Below are 20546 nucleotides of genomic sequence, written 5' to 3'. Positions count from 1 at the left end.
CCACTCCTCAAGGAAACTCCACCCCCTCTCCACTGACCAATACAGAGCCTCCTTCTTTGCCCCGCCTCGCTAAAACCCGCCGGGGTCGGACACCTTAAGCACCGCCCACGCTTCAGATAAGTCCCCGCCTACTTCCCTCCGTCCTTGGCCAATCCGCCGCCGCGATGCAATCCCTTCCTCCTGCACAACCAATCCCGTCTTTCCTCATGACGCGACATCCTTAGTTTTGACGTGGCCCGTCCAAACTCACCCACCGGAAGCTCTTAAAACTTAAGAGCTCTTCTTGTTCCCGCCCCTTCCGCCGTCAGTGTTGTGTCTTGCGCAAGCGCGTCGTGCCTCACCATCGCATTCCCCTCTTGATTTTTAGACTATGCCTATCTCCGTCTCTTTATGTTGCGACGAACTTATTTTTTTAAAAAAATTAAAGCACATTTTCTTCGACCGCTCTATCGCTTTGGTACGTCTATGGTCCTCACAGCGGTTCCCCCCCATTTCCTTTTCCGGAAGCGAGGCCCAATCGCTCTGCCCCTTTCTCCCCTTGGTCCCGCCTCCCATCCGGAAGCCCGCTTCCGGCGGAAATGAGGCGCGCAGTGAAGAGAATAGCCTGACGTGGGTAAGGAAGTCGGGCTGGTTTCCCGGCGTCTCAGGCCCCCCTCCCCGGTTCCCCCCTCTCTTCCCCCCCTCCCGGCTCCACCATGCTCGACTTCTTCACCATCTTTAGCAAGGGAGGCCTCGTCCTGTGGTGCTTCCAAGGCGTGCGCGGCCCCGCGGCGGCTTGCACTGCGCCCGTGAACGCGCTCATCCGCTCGGTTCTGCTCCAGGTGAGTCTTCTCGCCGCTTTCCCTTTTACACGTCGACATCCTTCCGCCGATTTTGGGTGCCTCTCTCTCCCTCTTCCCCTCCCGCCGCCACCCCTGACTTTATGTTATTATCCACCATCAAACTCCCCACCTTTATTCACTGCGGGGGGGGGGGGCGGAAGGTAACGATTTCCTCTTTAAAAAAATCAGGAACGTGAAACAAGGAAACATAAACCAAACAGCTGTTCGACAGAGGAACAGCCTCGCTCGGGAGGTTGTGGGGTCTCCTTCCTTGGAGCTGTTCATCTGCCGTGGATGCTTTAGCTGAGATTCTTGCATTGCAGGGGGTGGGGTTGGACTAGATGCCCCTGGCGGTCCCTTCCGAATCTAAGGTTCTGTGAAACAGCCTGGAAACGGACAGCCCAGTTCTGTGCAAGATGTGGGAATCAGTAACCTAGAAGGACAAGGCTATTCCCACACTTTCCCCGTGTGGGGGGGGACACACAACAACATGGTTTTCTTAATCAAATGTGCATAATTGCGATGCCCTGTGGAATGGTATAGATCCACATGTGCTGACAAGAGAAGACTGTTTTGAAAATGTCAGTCAAAATCTGCCGTGGTGGAAGAAATCAGCAGGTGGGTCACCTGTGGCTCTCCAGATGTTGTTGGATTCCAGACCTAATCAGTCCCAGCTGTCAACAGCCAGTCTGAAGGGATGATGGGAGTTGTAGTGCAGCAACATCTGGAAGGCCACGAGTTCCCCAGCCTTGCCTTACAAGCTTGCTAATGAATGTGAAACGTCTTAAACTCCTGAAAGTGAAATGCAAATAGTAAATAGGCCATATATTTTGTGAGTGTGAATGTAACCCAAGTGGGATGATCCAAACACAGAAGAGGGGGTAGTATCCTTAGCACTGGGAGAAACTCAGTGTTTGAAGAAGTGCACTGAATCTTTAGATTGAAGTAACTCTTAATGGTGGGATACCCGCCCACCCCTGCTCAGGACTGAGTATGCCCAGTGGGCACAGCATGATTATTTGACTGCTGGGATGTGTGCTAAAATCCAGGGGAGAGGAGGTATGGAATGGGGTATCTTGGAAAAGAGCGTGCATGGTTGGAATCTTGTTATAGGAGCAGTTCATACAGCAACATTTTGTTGCAAGCTCTGCTTGTTATTACAAACTGTTCAAGTTCAATGGGGCTTGTTCCCATGTAAGTGCGCATAGGATTGCAGCCTAAGACTTTAATCTTAGGAATGCCTACCTAAATGTACGGCCAGCATAGTTTAATGGAATTTACTCCTTAGTATTTGTAGCCCATTAAAATACCAGCACATTTATTTTGGCTAACACAGCTACCCTTCCAGATGATACACTTCCAGAAAGCACTTCTTGTTTGCTCCTGACCACTGCTTTTTGCAAGGAGGTTTCAAGAGACAAGACCCAAATGGTGCAATTATTACTTCATAAGTAATTCCCAACGTGTTTAAGTTGTTTTCATCTGCAGAAACTATTTAGCAGCTGGCTAGACACAAGTTGCATTTCCCTGTAGAACCTCGTAAAACATATGCTGTGTTCAAGATTCCCTGTTGAATTGCAAGCCCAAACAGGAAAATATGTTTCCTATTTTAGCAGATTTCCTGTTTTGTAGTGCCTGTTTCTTATTTCAGAAAGTCACAGGTGCATAACTTGTATTTCCTTTTTTGTACTTATGTGTGCACCTGCTATATTCCCAAGGACTTAATGCAAAATACACTTGTTGTTCCATAATCTAATAGTCTGCGGTAGACAATACGTGATGGGAACATAAAATGAAAAGGTGCAAAGGATCATGCTATCTAGTCATCCCTCTCTCCCACTCTTTCTGTCTTGGATCTCATCCGTAGCCATGGCTACTACAACCTACCTATCCCCCTAAGCTTTCTCTTAACTCTTTATCTGTTTCCATACACTAATTGGAATTGGAGAATGGATACTACTTAAGCTGATTCCAGGTACAGGAGACAGGATGATCTGATAGTACATCCAGTTCTGGCAGCGTGTTGTAATCGGGTCATTTGGATCCTTAGTCATGGATCACAACTGTAAGCATTAATATTCCATAAAAGCAGGTCTGTTTTAAGTCGGATGAATAGCCTGAGAGTTCTGTTTTGTGATTTTTGCATCTGTACAGAAAGTTGTATAGTAAGTAGTTTTTTTAAAAGAAGTTTTTAAAATTTACTGGGTATTAAAACGCTCAACTGCACTACCAGTCTATTAGCCACAATTTGTCTAACATCTAAATATTCATTTATATTATTGGTTATATCAAGCTCTGCTGTCCATTTTTTCAGAGTTTAAATGACCATTCAAAAATGCTTCTGTAAAATAATGTGAATGTCAGCGTTTTCTTGGTGTCACTAAAGCTCATTTTTTTGTCATGTAAATTGTGCTTTGGGAGTGTTGATACTTATTTTACTTTGGTGTGGTGTTTCACAGTCAGCACCATGCTGCTATTTTTCTTTATATATAAGAAAAGGATATTAGGTTGAGAGTTGGCGACTTAGCTACCTTGTGTGTTTTGCTCAGGTCTTTCAGGTCTGAGATTAAACACTTTTTGCCATTCCTTTTATTTCTGAATTTCAAAGACTGTTTTTCAAGCCAAAAGGTGATACTTTATCAGTTTCCCTCTGTCCTGGGGTGCCATGTGGTTCTTTATTCCTTATTTCAGAGCACTTTTTCATGGATTATAGAGCACTGCAGTATTTATCTTTGGATGTTTGAAAGCTTCCTTGGGTAGCCTCTCATACTAGCAGTTTGCACATCTGTATGACTCAGATGGTGGGAATTGCTTCTGTATTGTACAACATAGACATGTTTTAAGTTGGCTGCCAGTAGGTGGTACTTGCCCACCTCTGGATTTCTTTACTTTGCTGATATTTTCTCTGCCTTTTTGCTTCTTGTTCATGAAGACATGCCCTTGATGGGTGGTTGGGTGAAAATGTAGCTGTTTCATACTAAGGCAGACTAGTGATTCAAATAGCTTATCAGAATCTGTCTTGATTTATCACAGCTCTCCAGGGTCTCAAATATATATATTTCCCAGATTTATGGCTAGGGTGCCATTTAACTATAAACTCTGCTTCATAACATGTCCCTCAACTCACATTTTCTGTCTGATTTCTGTAGAAGCAGGCTGCTGCTGCTGCAAGATTCTTTGTGTTAATTATAGGAAGTCAAGATTGCTCAAAGAAGTTGCATCGATGCTAGCTAATACAGTGGTGCCCCGCAAGACGAATGCCTCGCAAGACGGAAAATCCGCTAGACGAAAGGGTTTTCCGTTTCAGAGGCACTTCGCAAAACGAATTTCCCTATGGGCTTGCTTCGCAAGACGAAAATGTCTTGCAAGTCTTGCCATTTCCCCCCCCCCCGCTCCCCCCTTTTTCTAAGCCGCTAAGCCGTTAATAGCCTTTTAACAGCTTAGCCACTAAGCCTTTAATAGCCACTAAGCCGCTAAATCGCTAATGGGGTTGCTTCGCAAGACGAAAAAACCGCTAGACGAAGAGAATCGCGGAAAGGATTCTTTTCGTCTTGCGAGGCACCACTGTAAGGTGTTTGGCTATTCTGACAACAGAAGTAGGAGTCTGGGATCTGATGGCAGATATCTCTGACAGCATGTGAGCTACTGTGTCTGAACAGCAAAAAGTCTAAAATCTTTGTGTGATGGAAATGCATATTGCTGAATGAATTACAGTATAGCTGTTAGGTGTGAAGTGTACTTTGTGTCTTGAAACAGAGGCTTGTAAACATGTATGGAATATGAAGATTGGACACTGTTTCCTAGAATCTGAATTGTACCCACAGTTCTCTTGCAAAGCGATAGCAGTAAACAGGATGGTTATTCTTTAACAAAAAAACACTGAATGTCTACAACTCCTGTAATGTAGGGTTTCCATCTCATTACAGCTGTTGCCAATGTGTTCTCTCTCTCTCTCTCTCTTGCCTTTTCAGGAGCGAGGTGGCAGCAACTCTTTCAACCATGAAGCCCTTACGCTTAAATACAAGCTGGACAATCAATTTGAACTCGTTTTTGTGGTAAGTGAGTTATTCTGTGTGAGATAAAGACCTCAGACAGGTGGAAAACCTGTCTCCCAAGAGTCTCTATAGCAAAGTGAATAGAAAACTTTTCTCAGCATTGATGTATTGTTTTTGATGTTGCGGAACATTACTTCCTTTTCCTTCGATTGGGATCAGAAGAGCTTGTTCCTCAGTCTTGCATCACGAACCGTCATTATAGCAACACCTTAGAAATGTTTCTTAAGAGCAATGAGGCTTCATCAAGGGGCAGTTTCTCTTTCACAAATATGTAGAATTGTAAAGTTAGAAGGGGGTCCTGAGGATAATCTAGTCCAACCCCCTGCAATGCGGGAATCATAGAACGCAGAATCATAAAATTATAATGTGGTTACTTTTGCTTGTCTTTAACACCACTGTTCTCCTTGCAGGTTGGGTTTCAGAAAATTTTAACTCTAACCTATGTGGATAAGTTGATAGATGATGTTCATAAGGAGTTCCGAGACAAATATCGAAACGAGTTCCAGCAGAAGGGAGCTCTTGGGCTTCTCAATGGCACCTTTGATTTTAAGGAGGATTTTTTACGTCTCCTACGGTAATAGGATGTTCTCTTTCATCTTTTGCTGCTGATCTTGTGTTTTGCCTCAGATACCTTGTATTTTGGAGCTGTAAGTTGGGGGCTTGGCTCAGTAAGAGTGACACGATCTCCCTCAGTAGAGGTGGGCAGGAAGGAACTCTGCCCTGCTAGGAACTGCTTGTGTGAACTTTGCTGTGCTCAGCTTTTGCTGTCTTCAGAATGAAATTGTATTTTCCACCTTGAACGGAGTTGCATTATAAATGGGGGGGGGGTATTGAACAATTCACCATTGCGCCACCCGCAAAGCTCCGTATGTTTCTTATGGTTTTGGAGGAATCCATTGAAACCTAGCCAAGACAGCATCAGCATTCCCTCCCATAACCCAACATGACTTCATTGTACCCCGCAACATGGGCAAGGTTTGTTGATGGGTATTGGCACTACAGTGCTAGCTAGCTAGCCTAGATGTCTCATTCCTTTGGGGGCAAGGGGTCCTAGGGCCACATAGCCCAAGATCATCTCTTAAAAGTTGCTTGTTAGAAGAAGTTAGGGAAACAAATTCCATGCGGTAAATATGCATCTGTGCTGCCTCCAGCCAGGCCAGCTCTAAAATACATTTATTCATTGTCTGGCATTGAATGAGCACGATTGGGTAAACCTTTTCCTCTTTGCAAACAGGGATGCAGAGGAGAGCAGTAAAGCCCGAGCTCCCACTGCCATGAAGTCGTTTGAACAGTCGGCAAAATCCCAAAAAACCGTGAAGTCTATGATAGAAAATCGAGGGGAGAAACCAAAAGAAAAAACCAAGAACAAGAAAAGCAAAGGTTCCAAAAAGGAAGGTGAGTCAGGGTTGCAATATGCAAGCAGCAGGCCATGCCAAACCAGAGGCCTGCTGTGGTGAGGAATGTGGGGTTTGTGCTATTTCTGGTGGCCTGCACTCGGGAGCAGAATCGATAACAGTCTTATCCATCTCCTGTTCATTAAAATCAGTTTTAAAGGTCCAGTCTCACATGCAGTTGCTCATTTAGTGACAACTGCGGATACCCTGTTAGTTGAGGAGCTGAAGCAGGGATGGAGGTCCTCTGGCTCCCCCATTTGTTGATGGACTACAACTCCCATTATCCCCTGGCCATTGACCATGCTGGCTAGGGTTGATTTAAACCCCATCCCTGGTTTAAATATTTCATTTTACATGTTTTTGTTTTGGTGGAACATGGAATTTGCTCAGCACAATTATTATTATTTTTTAAACTTGCGGTTACCTAAAAACCTCAAAAGCAGGACTTGGCCCTTTTCTCTTAGAACATTAAGGGAAAGGGACCCCTGACCATTAGGTCCAGTCGTGGCCAACTGGGGTTGCGGTGCTCATCTCGCTTTATTGGCCGAGGAAACCGGCGTATAGCTTCCGGGTCATGTGGCCAGCATGACTAAGCCACTCCTGGCGAACCAGAGCAGCGCACGGAAACGCCATTTAGCTTCCCGCCGGAGCAGTACCTATTTCTCTACTTGCACTTTGACATGTTTTCGAACTGCTATGTTGGCAGGAGCAGGGACTGAGCAACGGGAGCTCACCCTGTGGCGGGGATTCGAACTGCCGGCCTTCTGATCAGCAAGTCCTAGGCTCTGTAGTTTAACCCACAGCGCCACCTGCGTCCCAATTCTTAGAACATTAGATGTTATTAAAACAGTGCTTTCCGCCTCCCACCCAGCTCCAGGAAATGAAGCAGCTATCGTCCCCAAAGCAACCGCAGCTGTTAAGCAGGATCCTCCCGTTGCCGCTGGAGATCGGGAAGAACTGACCAAGGATGAGATCCTGCAGAAGAACCGGGAGGAATTCTTTAAGAAGCACATGAAGGGGGGAGAAAAGTCCAAGTAAGTGAGGCCATTGCTAATGAATAACGCTATCGGATCTCCCTTGGCTTTGCATCCAGAGAGGTGAAGTTGGGTAGTCACATGGTCCATAGAGGAAGGACCATGGCTTGGTGGCTGAGCATTTGTTTATGTGCAGCAGGTCCCAGATTCAACCTCTAGTAGGGCTGGGAACGTCCTCTCTCTGAAACCCTGGAGAGCCACTATCAGTCCATATATAGCCCAGACAAAGGTTTACTGCTTCATTGAGGACTAACTTAATTTGATCTGTCTTCACGGCCGGTGACTATTCTGGAATGAACTGGGAAAACAAACCCAAAACTTATTTTTGAGCCAGGGCTTGAGGGAGGCTAGAATCCCTTGCTGTGGTTTTCTGAATTGGGCAACAGGCTTGGGAGCAAACTGGACTTCTGAGCACCAGTTTGTTTTACTGTCTTGGAGTACGCTTCCTTGTTTTCCTAGAGAATGGTGTTTCCTTGGACTGATAGGTAGAATAAATTATAATGCAGAATGCACGCTCAGTCTTTTCTGCTATGATTGTTTGTGACCCAGCAAAGTTCAGGGTTCACTGCTAGAGATGATTCAGAGCAGGAATTCTGCTCAGTTTTTTCCTCCTTGACTGCTAAGATCTACTGGAGTTTCTCTTCTGTCTTCATTAGCAAGTCTCCAAAGCCAGACACTCAGAAGGACAAGGGGAAGAAGCCCAGAGTGTGGGAACTGGGCAACTCTAATGCCAAAGTACTTGACTATAGTAATTCCACTACCAATGGAAACACAGACACTTGTCCCATGGAGGAGTATGATCCAGAAATGGTAAGATCCCCAGTCACTAGACATCCTGATGGTTCTGTTTCATGCCTGTGCATAGTTTTGCAGAGCTACTTTAAGATGCCTTGCTCTCAAATCTTCAAGGGTTTACCAGGGTAGCTTGATTGTGAGGTTTTCATGCAGTTCTTGTCATCAAAGCAGATTTGGTTTCCTAACCAATGACCAAGCCACACTGTAGAGAAGGTTAATTGGGGCCGTTGATTAGATAAACTGAACGTAGGAATTTACTGGGAAGAACTGCAAATGGATGAAGTGTAATTCTTAGTGTCTCCCTTTCACAAGTGCTGCTGCTAGCAGTAATCTTGTAATACAGTAGTGTTGCCAAAGTAGCCTCAGCTGTTAACACGATGTGACTTGGGGCCCCATCCACACAAGGATTTGACTTTTATTTTGATTATTACATTTTGTTTTTTGGATGCTCTTGACTTTTTAAGTCTTTTGTTGGGAGAGGAATAAAAGCAAAAAAAGGAACAGAAGTACAGGTTCCCTTTTAAAAGAAGAATGCATAAGAGGAGCCTGCTGGCATCTGACCCTTGGCCCATCTATTCCAGTATCGTGTTCTCACAATGGCCAGTCAGATGCCTGTGGGAAGCATGCAAGCAGGTCTTGAGCTCAAGAGCTCTCTTCACTTGTGATTCCCAGCAAACTGTGCCATTGTGGTTACTAGATGTGGATAGCCTTGCCCTCCATGAATTGGTTTAATCATCTTTTAAAGCCATCCAAGTTGGCAGGCACCACTGCTTCTCATGGGAGCAAATTCCAAGTTTAACTACTCACTGTATGAAGTAGCAGTTCCTTTTATCTGTCCCAAATCTTCAGCTTCACTGCGTGCCCGTTCCTAGTGTTATGAGAGAGGGAGAATTCACTTTACCAACTTTCTCTGTGCTATGCATCATTCTGTAATATCTGCACCATGAAACAAAGTATGCAGGTGTGCCTGTGCTGCTCTCTCTGCTTCCCAGAACTCCCTGTCCCATCATAGAGCAGAAGGGGGGGGGGGGGGAGAGCCGTTTTCAGCCAAGGGCTGCATTCCCTCAAGGGAAACCTTCCTGGGGCCATAGAATGGGAGGAGCCATGGATGTGACTCTGAGCTTCCAGACACACAAACGCCAGAGGCATTGCCACAATTCAGGGACATATTCCAGTCGAGCAAAAGTACTTGATGAGAGTTCAGAGCAGACCTGCTGAGGGGCTTGGCCTGGGGAGACCCCTTAAGGCTGGACAGAGTCACTGTGGGCACCATCTGATCCACAGACCAAAGGTTCCCCATCCCCTATAGAGAATGTGCAGCAACTTTTACTATAGATTCTGGGATATCCTCTGCTGGATGTGCTCATCAAGGAGAAACAGCACTGTGAGCCTCTTGTCCTTAGAACATGTGTAAAGAGTACAGAAGGAAGATACACCCTCCAGAAGTAACTTGAGGTTCACACGGAGGCAGCCTGAGCTGCTTAGAGTAGTGAGACACAACAAAGAAGGCTTACGTAATTCCTGGCCTTTTTTATCCTCCACCGCAGGTCCTTGGGGATCGCAACCGTGAGCCTGGCCGTCTCCGTGATCTTGAATATGAGAGTGAAGAGGAAGCTGAAGAAGAGAAGGTGGTTCAGAACTCTTCAGGTGCAAGGTAAGTTCCCTCACTAAAGCTGTTCTTCTGTGTTGACTTGAATGAACCCTTTTGTTTAATTGACATTTTCCCTCCTGTAACATCATAACACTATCTTCTTGTTGCCAGTGCAAAGAAGGGTGGCCTTGGAGGCATGTTTGGGATGCTTAAGGGTCTTGTGGGCTCCAAAAGCTTATCCAGAGAGGACATGGACCCTGTGTTGGAAAAGATGAAGGATCACCTGATCGGTACGTTTGGCTTCCTCTGGAACTAGGCTGATGGGGGCTCAATTTGGTGGCAATGGGCTAGATGCTGCCCGTTTCCCATGCAGTTTCTGCTGAGCTGTGCTTATGAAGGGTCCAAGATTGACTATGTCGTTAGTTGGGTTTTAGAAGAGGTCACTGAACCTTTCTGAAGGCTAAGGAGAAGGAGAGTTGGAAGGAAGCCTGGGACAAGAATGGCTAGTTGCTGAAGCTCTTACAAAGTAGATTCTGTGCTGCTGGTACCCTAAGCTCCTTCTTTTATCTTGTTTTCAAAACACCGTTCTCTGCTTCTCATCCTTGTCAATTGTAGCATCCAGACATTCACACCGAGATGGTTTTAAGGCTCCGCAGGCTGTCAGAATTGGCCACTCTGGCACTGTGGTCTAAACCACTGAGCCTAGGGCTTGCCGATCGAAAGGTCAGCGGTTCGAATCCCCGTGATGGGATGAGCTCCCATTGCTCGGTCCCAGCTCCTGACAACCTAGCAGTTTGAAAGCACGTCAAAGTGCAAGTAAATAAATAGGTACTGCTCCGGTGGGAAGGTAAACGGCGTTTCCATGAGCTGCTCTGGTTCCCCAGAAGCAGCTTACTCATGCTCGCCACGTGACCCAGAAAAACTATCTGCAGACAAACGTTGGCTCCCTCGGCCAGTAAAGCGAGATGAGCGCCGCAACCCCAGCGTTGTTCACGACTAGACTTAACTGTCAGGGGTCCTTTACCTTTACAATCGAAGCACATTGGATGTTGGGCTTGTAAGCAGCCACCCTAGTGCTTAGTGTAAGCTTGTTTGTTTTGCAAGCTTATTTTTACAATATCAGAAAGTTTAGCAAGTGGGCTGTGAGGGCTCCACATTTCCCACACCAGTCATAAGTAAAGTGGATTGAATTTCAAACTGGGGTTTCATGCCCCTTTATTGGAGACTTTAGGTGTCTTTTATACCTGTTGGTGACAACAGCAGGTTAGTAGAATTGTCCATTGGCTGCAGGTCCTTTTCTTCTCTTGGGGGACTAGTTTTGCTTTCTACAGCCACCTGTCATCTCTCTTTCTTTCGTTTCTCATAGCAGTACTTCACACTTCCTCTTTGGAACGTGATGCAGCCTACGTATGGTCCCTAGATGCTTTTTGTAACTACTGTCTGAATTTCAGCGTCCTATGATGCCTGGCTGAATTTTGCCTGCTAGGTTTGAAGGTGCAGTGGGTTGACTTGGATGTGAATATTCCAAGTTCAAATCGTTGTTGAGCATCTCCCACCCTAGGTTAGTCATCACAGGATGCTGAAATTTAGGCGGTAGTTGCGGGTTTCACCTAGGGCCCCTATGTAGGCTGGATGTGAGCAGTGTCCTGTCAACATTGCCATCCAGTAGTCTTGCTAGGTGGTTAAAATATCATCTCCCACCCTTGGAGAAGCATAAACTACCAGAGTTAATATAAATTTCCATTTTAGAGAACATAAACAAATCATTCACCAAATAGTGTGAACTTAGCAGCATAACAATCTTAACTTGTTGTTTTTTCCCCCCCTCCTACCCAAAGCTAAGAACGTTGCAGCTGAGATTGCTGTCCAACTCTGTGAATCAGTTGCAACAAAGCTGGAAGGGAAAGTGATGGGCACCTTTACCAGTAAGTTCCCCTTTGTTTTGCTTTTTGGCATGCCTTAGCGTGTACCGTAGTCTGGTGACATTACTTTCCTCGGATATATGCCCAAATGCTCATGATTTCAAAACAGAATCCTTGGGTGGTGTCCAACAAAGCAAATCCACTAGAGCCAAGATTTCCACTTGCACAGGAGAACTCCTGTTTTCTCTCTTCCTCCCTCCCCCAATCTGCTCTGGAGAGTTGAGGAGAAACCCTCAACCTCACAAGAAAAGGTTTAGCAGGGCCCATGGGGAGAAGATATGGGGGGGGGGCAAGTTCTGCTCCACAGCCAAAAGCCCTTCTGCAAGTGGATCTACTTCGCTGGATACTACCCATTGTGTCTAAAAGAAACCAAATTAGATTGTGAGAACACCAGGAAAAGACTGCACAGCAGGCACATACTCTCTAACATGTCATGCCAGTGTGCCAAAGTCCACTTGTATGTTTGTGTGTGTCGTTGTTGTTGTTCCATCTCTGAAAATGATTAGGAAGGGTTGTGGAAGTCCAGGACATCATGCACAAAAGTAAGATAGTAACACTACACATTGTACAGTATGTGTGGGACACTACACATGCGTAAGCCCACTTATGGGCACAGTGTTTCTAGAATGTTACCAGGCTGTGCCTTCGTTTTACTCCAATATATTATTTTGTTGGTACCCTGTACCAATGTGTTCCTTCCCAGTTTCACCATAGATCTGCTCTTGTGGAAGCAAATTCCTCACTCAGTAAATGTGGTCAGGGTCAGGGTGCAACTGCTGCTCACCAAATGTGAGTAGTTACTGTTTTTATTATTGTCCCCCCAGCTACCTATGCTAGAGTCTTGTTGCTTGCTTAACCTTGTCTCCAGTTGGCATGTTTGACTTCTGCTGCTACTGCTGGGATGGGGGAAGAAATAACCCAAAGCGGATTTGTCCATTGGGAATCTGCTTCCCTGTGGGCTCACAAATCCTTAGCCTTCTGCATTTCTGGATGCCACCAGTGTGTGGGAGACTTATTTGAAAGCACACCCCGCAGGATTTTGTGAAGGGCAAATTTATATCCTTGGCATTAGTAAGGTTTGACTTCTCTCACAGAGAAGAGCGATTGGATCCTCTAGCAAAGAAGGCTGACATTGTCAGAGAATGCTGATGCAACTTAACATGTGGTAGAAATGGATTTTGGACGCAGAAGCATTTCATTCAGATGGCCCATTTTCTGTTTTTCTGTTTCTTGTGTTGTGAAGCTCCTTTGCTTGCCCAACGGCCACAAGAGCAAGCTGTACAAATATATCACTTATTAAAGAAAAAATCAATGTTACTCCAGAAAGGTGATGGCTTATAAAGAGGGGCTGTGAGAGTGACTGAAAATCATGAGCCCTGGAGTGCCCTGTCAGTTGAATACTTGCACAGAATACTGAACACGATCAGTTGCTGATACAGAGAGAGTGGTAGGCCAATGATCCTCAGAGAAGGGTAGGTCGAATCTAAGACCAGATGTGGAGAATCCAAGCTCATTTGGAGAGGAAATGGGAACTTATTGCATTCCTGTTGTCCAGATGCTTCATCCTGGTCCTCCTGAAATGGACACAGCATCATTTCTGCAAGGAAAGCAGAGCTGGGCCTGTTCACATCATAGTTTACTTTGATGCACTTCTGATTATAAGGTGGGATAAGTGTGGGAAAGAGTATGTGCGGCCCTTCAATCTAAAAATGACAATGTGCTTCCAACTTCCCAGCGGTGACCTCAACTGTGAAGCAAGCCCTTCAAGAATCCCTGGTGCAGATCCTGCAGCCTCAGCGCCGGGTGGATGTCTTGCGCTCTGTGATGGAAGCCCAGCGTCACCGTCGACCTTATGTCATCACTTTCTGTGGTGTCAATGGAGTTGGCAAGTCAACTAACTTGGCCAAGGTACTTGGAAGGGGCTGCATGTGCGTGGATTTTGGAAACTGGGTAAAGTTGGGAGGGAAACCAGCTCAGGTTTGGGTAATGCAGGATGGTAGATCACCGTTGCTGTTGCACAAGGCAAAGAGGAAGATGGTGGCATGTCTGGTCATATCATGGAGTTCTAAATGGAAGACCCCCCCCAACCCCTCTCCTGATATATAAAGCATTGCACTAGCAAACATTGGTTTATCCAGCTCAGTATTTTCTGTGCTGATTGGCAGGGACGCTCAAGAGATTTAAGGGAGAGGCCTGGGATAGAACTGGGAATCTTCTGCCCTCAAAGCAGATGCTCTGTGACTGGGTTGCAGCCCTTTCCCATTTGCTGTTACATGTTGTCCACTTTTCTCTCTCCCTGTCGAAATCTTAAATTGAGACCTGGAGTGCTACAAATTAGCATTTTCCTGGGTGGCCACCTAGTAGCCCATATCTAGCTTCTGAAGCAATGTTGTTTCACCCACAGCTTCTTGGTAGAATTCTCAGCCTCGGCTTCTAAAGTACTATGGCATTTGCAAATGTTGCAGCCGTCAGTGCCCCATAAACTCTTGTCTCCTGTTCTCAGCATTTTATGTTCTCAGACGCAAAGGGCTGGTTCATGCGTTTATCTTCTTCACACATCGACTGCAGCATAGACACATGGCTTGCCTGCATGGATGTGATGCTACAGACAGAACATTCATATACCGTATTTTTCGCTCTATAACACGCACCAGACCATAACACGCACATAGTTTTTAGAGGAGGAAAACAAGAAAAAAAAATATTCTAAATGAAACAGTGGATGTATGATTTTTTTGGTTCATGCTGTGGCCACAGACATGTGATCTGACAGTGAGTTTGGAGTAGCCCAATGCAAAAATCCTGAGGATCCATGTGGATCCATGCTTTGTAACCACGTTTTTGCACCACTGCGACCCTAGGCAACAGTGGGTGCATGATTTTTTTGGTGCAGGCTGTAGCCATGGACATGCTATGTTATCTGATGGTGAATTTGGGGTGACCCAGTGCAAAGATCCTGTGGATCCATGCTTATAAAAGTCCCTATTAAGGAAAAAACAGACAGGATATACGAAGTATGATTTCTTTTTTATTTACGGTATTTCTTTTTTGGCCACCTCTGTCACTGCAACCTTTGCTCTGTGCTTGCACACTTTTGGGCAATAGGGCATGTAACACACTTTTTTTCATCTGCCAAGATGTAGAAAATCAATTTTAATGTCCCTATATAAAATGCCTAGTGAAGCAGAAGGGTATTACATCAGCCACTGTATTAAGGCTAAACGTTTGAAGAACAGCTCTCTATGGGGGGGGACTAAATTCCATTTTCAATCAATTGTTATTGTGGCAGCAATTATCAGTGTTGATAATTATCAATTATCAGTGAGGAAATGAACTTTAAAAAATATATATAAAAAACATTCTCACGTTATACTTCTTCAAAGAAGAGTATTAGGCTTTTAATGAAGGGGAGAGGAGAGATGCTGTAATCCTCCTGGCTCAGGAGATTCTGATTTACCTGCCGCGTTAGAAAGTATAGATTAAGATATTTGATATACAGCATATAAATCCAGAGATTTCCATGTCTCACTCTGCAATCCAGCCTGCTGTTACTTACGAGCAGAGAAGCAGGGTTTCTCTTCCAAACAAGCATACTGTCTCCCTCCAGCAGTACATTGCTTGGAGAAGCTGTAATTTGGAGGGGGCCTGGGGGCAGGGCTCTCTGCTTTTGGAAAAGAAATGAGAAACCTACCATTGTAAAGCAAAAGTCCCCTCCACCAAACCCAAGCCAGCCCCCCCCCCTCTCTCTCCCACTTGCGTGTTTTTCGGCTGCCTGCGAGTCCCTAGAGCACGGAGAGGAGGAGGTGGTGGGCTGGAGCCTGCACGGAAGGACTCGATCATTTCCTTAACCCTCTGCTTGCCAGGAGGGCAGGGGATTCCCTGCTCTTTGTTGAGTTTGAGCAAACGCAGCAACAGAAGCGGGTGGACAGTAAGACCCTGAGGCAGAATGCAGGAAAGCAACAGCTTCCGCCTTCCCTCCGCCCGACTACCCAATCTTATTTTTGCCTTATTTTTGCCTATTTTGCCCCTTAGCTCCGGAGAGTCAGCTCCAGGGACCACACATTCGCTCAATAACACGCACAGACATTTCACCTTACTTTTTAGGAGAAAAAATCTGCGTGTTATAGAGCGAAATTTACGGTATGTCACCACCTGCAAGCAATGCTTTTCAACAGAGGGTTCATATATTCACCTAAGTGTCATCAAGTGTTCAGTAATTCAGTGATGCACATGCTATGCATCCACCAGCCCTCACCTGTGTGGGGGCACGTGTTCATTTTCACTTTCCAGATTTTGCAAGGCTCTCTGCCCATGTTCCAAGCAGATCTTTCTAGCAATAAAAGTTTATTTGGACACCGAATTTCTGCATCCGACCAGCGTTAGGGGGGCTGGCACAGCAGATGTGCTGCATATCTACAGCCTTGTTATTACTTGGCAGGAAGCACAGCTGCGAGGTCCATTGGGAAGTTGCGTAGAGATGGTGGATGGTAGGTGATGGAAGCGGTAACCTTCTTCTGTCTGCCCCTCAGATCTCATTCTGGCTGATTGAAAACGGTTTTAGTGTCCTCATTGCGGCCTGCGACACATTCCGTGCTGGTGCTGTAGAGCAGCTGCGGACTCACACTCGCCGCTTGAATGCTCTTCACCCTCCAGAAAACCACAGCGGCCGCACAATGGTGCAGCTTTATGAGAAGGGATATGGGAAGGATGCGGCCGGCATTGCCATGGAGGCCATTTCGTACGGTGAGGCCTTTTTCCCTGCTTCCCCCTTATTTCTGAACCCTTCATGACTTCCTTAGCAATCCTAGTCACTGCATGCCTGTAGCTGAAATTTCTTTTTCCTGTTGCTTCCCTTCCCCCCAAAATCTAGGGATATTCCGGATGCTAAATACTCTCCTCTCCAGCCAATAGGAAGCAGTGGGACTAGCCCGTGGGAACATCTCAACCACCCCAAATCCAGTTCCTTCTCCTCTGCAAGAGAAGGAATCTGATTTACAGCTCAGGCTAATCTGTCATTCTAGCCATAACCGGGAAGGCTTCAGGTTGAGTGAACAGAAGGGTCCATGACAGTCATAAGGGATAGAAACATCCTCAGTTTGGGAATCATGTATAAAGAACAGTATTTGGCATCCTGAGAAACAGACTTTTTAAAAAAATGTTAATATTTATGGCTATGAAGGCTAGCCTGAAAACGTTTGGGCAATGAGTTTGAAATCTCAGAAGAGAGATTTGAGGAAGGCAATAGCCAACAGAGTAGAGTTTTAATCTGAGGGTGGGAGGAATGTAAACATTAGGCAGATCTGATTAATTTGCAGAATTTTGCAGTTCCTGACATAGGATCATAGAGGGGAATAAGCAGTAAAGAATACTCTTGTTTTGTACTCCAGTTTCCACTAGAAAATTTATGAGACCTGCCATACACACTCAGACTGTTTGCTGGCTCTGCTTTGCACTTCATTTCATTAAAAAAGCCAGCTGGTAAATCGGAAGGCAACTCCCAGCTGTTGCTAAATTTATTTATTCATTCTAATGAATATATCCTTTTTATCTTCTCAGCTCGTAACCAAGGTTTCGATGTGGTCTTGGTGGACACAGCAGGCCGTATGCAAGACAATGCTCCTTTGATGACAGCTCTGGCTAAGCTCATTGCAGTCAACACCCCTGACCTTGTCCTGTTTGTGGGGGAAGCCTTGGTGGGAAATGAGGCTGTGGATCAGCTGGTTAGTTCCTCAGATTACTGCTTAAGATTCAAAACTCGAAGTGACAAATGCATACCTCCTTTTTAGTGCTTCTTTACACAACAATGGTATACCTAGAAGTAGTCATGTCTGTTCGCATGCAATGAATATGTAGAAGTCTTACCTTGGATCCTGAACTCAGGCGTTATAGCTCCAGTTTGCAAATGTTTTTTGGAACCCGAACATCCAACGGGGCTTCCAGGGCCACGGTTTTGGAAGTCGAACGGACTTCCGGAACGGATTCCGTTTGACTTCGAAGGTACGACTGTACAGGCAACTCTCCTATTACGCTGGGGACATGGCCATGGGGTAGCACCTAAAGCCAAAATTGCTTATTGTCAAAGCACTTTGGGTTCAGTGACTTGCAGGATTGCAAAGTTCCTCCCCCAAACGCCCGCCCCTTCTGATTTATTTATTTATTTATTTGCCAGGCGTGTAAAACTGAATGCACCCAAGTTAAGTGTGTGTTGCGAGTTGCCTGTATGGGCACATGCATAATAGCATGGGGGAAGTGCTGGGGATTGCCAAAGACATGCATTCGTACTTAGTGGCAATTAGACGTTGACTGCAACATAAATTGGTAAAAATAGTCACAATACCTGTGTTTTAGCAGACATGCGTACAGTCCATCAGTGAGCCTTGTGCAAGAACGTTGCCAAACCCGTTTCACCGTTTGCTTCCCCTACACCAGGTCAAGTTCAACAAAGCCCTTGCTGATCACTCCATGGCTCAGACCCCACGCCTCATTGATGGAATCGTGCTCACCAAATTTGATACCATAGATGACAAGGTAAATGGGGCCCATAGCTTGCAATTGTTTGGGGGTTCAGTGGGAGGAGTTTTTCTTTTTTGATGGAAAAAGCAGCAGCTTCTTTTTGGTATGGCTCTGGGGAGGTGGGCAATGTCAGGCATCCAGGCCTCCTGTCTGCCACAGGCAACCCCCGCTCTCCCCAGACTGCACCTCTCACTGGCTTTGCTCTACTCTCTCGAGTGCTTTTGCCTGGTTGGAATATGTGGTTGAACTGTGATAATGCCTCCCGCTTGCCTGGATGGAGAGGTGTGTTGGGAAGGGAAGACCTGATCTTCTCATATGGGTGGAATGTAGCCATTCCACAAAGGGAGGAGTCACATCTGTTGCTCTGCCCACACAAGCCTTTGGCCCTGTCCACCACTGGCATGTGCTTTGGCAGTTTTTACCAGCTAATAAGCTTTCTCTGTGGACATTTTAGTAAACACAGTTCTCTGAAGAACTGAACAGAATCAAAAAGCACTGGATAATTTTGGAAGGCTTACTAAATACATCATTCCTTCCATCCATGGGATTCACCCCTTCCACTTTAGTGCTGTTCTGCCACTTGGAGCTTTCGATTGTTTCTAGATTATGATCCGGCAAGCCTCTTTTAAGTTACAGAAGGGCTTTCTGGGGCCCGTAATGTGTTTCCCTTTCTAAATTGTTCAGTTGAGTGCTGTGCCACATATTGTTGACGCGGCGGCAGGGGAGGCATAGCTGGAGCCTATACACTAGGGCCGGGACGACACTTGGTTTTCAACATTGTGATAGATTGGCAGCTAAATACCAGTATATGCTGATTTATCACGGTGTCTGGAATGTTTCTCAGCTGTTGCTTTCTCCCCACCTTAAGAGTAGGAAGAACAGCTGAGATACATTGCCCAGCCCTGTGACAGTGAGCGAACCTCGAAGGCCTTTTTGGCTCATGCGTGAACTGGAGGGGCACTGGGGCTTCCTTGTTGGGGAACAGTATTCCACAGTGGGGGCCATCTTCTTTTATCGGGGTGGTAGTCTGAGCAGATGACCAAGGATCAAGGCAGGTTCATTGGGGGGGAATGCCTTTTAAAAATCCCCATATGGTAAGAGATGTACCTTTAGGAGGGGAAAAAACTGGCTAACATCAGTGGGTGTATCTCCCACATCCTAGCCTTCCCCAACCTAGTGGATTAGACGCAAGACACATTTAGTAGCTTTTTTTTTTAAATGAGAGGCTGTAACCATGGAAATAGCAAGGATTTCTTCACCACCACCACCCCGATGCAATTTCACTGTACACAATGATACTATATCGTCCTTTCCTACACTAACAGCTGCTCCTTTTCTCCCTAGGTTGGCGCTGCAATTTCCATGACATACATCACTAGTAAACCAATTGTGTTTGTGGGTACTGGACAGACCTACTGTGACCTGCGTAGCCTTAATGCCAAGGCCGTGGTTGCTGCTCTCATGAAGGCCTAACCACCAGTTATTGCACCAAATTCCTGTCTGCAGATGTCTCAGAATGTGCTTTCAAGCGTGACTGTTTTTAGAAACACCCCCCCCCCCCCGTTTTTGGCATAGTGCAACACAGAATGGAGGGATGCTAGAAAAAAGCTGCTTACCTGGCTTTCGGTCCTTCTCCTCTTGATTTTGCTAACACACACCTTCCTTGATGTGATGTGTGGGTTTAATGGTAGCAAGAGGTGCCTGTCTTCCTTTGAATTCTTCTTACTTTCATACACATTGGCTCTAAAAGTGTTCCGGGGTTGTCTTCACTTTTCCCACTGAGCCCTCTTTCCTGTTTCCCTTCATTCTGCCTGCTTAGACAGTCCAAAGCAGGAGCTTTGGTCCCGTCCCCCGTCCCCCCCCATCCCAGGTTAGCGGGTGCGATAAGAGACTTTGTGGGGCGGGGGATTGTTCTGCCACTACCTAAGCATCTATGAACTCTGCTGTCTTTTAAAACTTTTCTCTCCGGCCACGGGGTAGAGCAGATATTGCCTACAGGCAGCTCTGCTCTTATCAAGCTTCACATTTGCCGATTGCTTTGAACACAGTAGTTCACCAAAGCTTTCAAACCAAAAAAAAAGGAAGATAGATACCAGAGTGAATTCCTGCTTAACAGGGTGGCTGTTGATGCCTTAAAATGGTCCTTCTTTCTACTGTCAGTGGGACTCTTTACAGCAGGGCCCTCCAGACACTGCCCCAGACTGTAGCATTTGTGTGAAAAATGCAGGAACCCGTGATGCCATCCTAATGACATATTTGCAAGTGGGGGTGACATTCCCTTTCTTTTTCTAATAATGTCTCTCCAGTTGATCAGTGAGCTGCTTAGTGGTGCATATTTTTTGGGGGGTGGGGTTGAATTACAGGCCGATTCTCACATAACGGTTGTGCTTGCTGCTGGCTATGAAGACTTTCCCTCCGATT

At 45.9% G+C, this 20546-nt stretch overlaps 1 protein-coding gene across 2 annotated transcripts; it reads left to right on the top strand.

The window, feature by feature from the left end:
• The first annotated feature begins 585 nt into the window (after window positions 1-585).
• SRPRA (SRP receptor subunit alpha) lies at window positions 586-19674 on the top strand. Of its 2 annotated transcripts, none has more exons than XM_028708172.2 (14): window positions 586-821; window positions 4793-4876; window positions 5287-5450; window positions 6111-6271; window positions 7148-7304; window positions 7961-8114; window positions 9647-9753; window positions 9862-9980; window positions 11529-11615; window positions 13348-13520; window positions 16142-16355; window positions 17169-17332; window positions 18042-18140; window positions 19470-19674. In XM_028708172.2, exons 1-14 carry the CDS (start codon window positions 696-698, stop codon window positions 19596-19598), a joined length of 1938 nt encoding a protein of 645 aa, XP_028564005.2. In that variant the 5' UTR covers window positions 586-695; the 3' UTR covers window positions 19599-19674. The 2 variants fall into 2 exon arrangements, with proteins under 2 accessions (XP_028564005.2, XP_028564004.2); XM_028708171.2 differs by having other exon boundaries at window positions 7142-7304.
• The last annotated feature ends 872 nt before the right edge of the window (window positions 19675-20546 follow it).

The sequence above is a fragment of the Podarcis muralis genome, chromosome 15 (genome assembly GCF_964188315.1).
Source record: "Podarcis muralis chromosome 15, rPodMur119.hap1.1, whole genome shotgun sequence".
Lineage (NCBI taxonomy): Eukaryota > Metazoa > Chordata > Lepidosauria > Squamata > Lacertidae > Podarcis > Podarcis muralis.
Note: the sequence above shows the minus strand (reverse complement) of the source record. Positions and strands in the feature narration are given on the sequence as shown.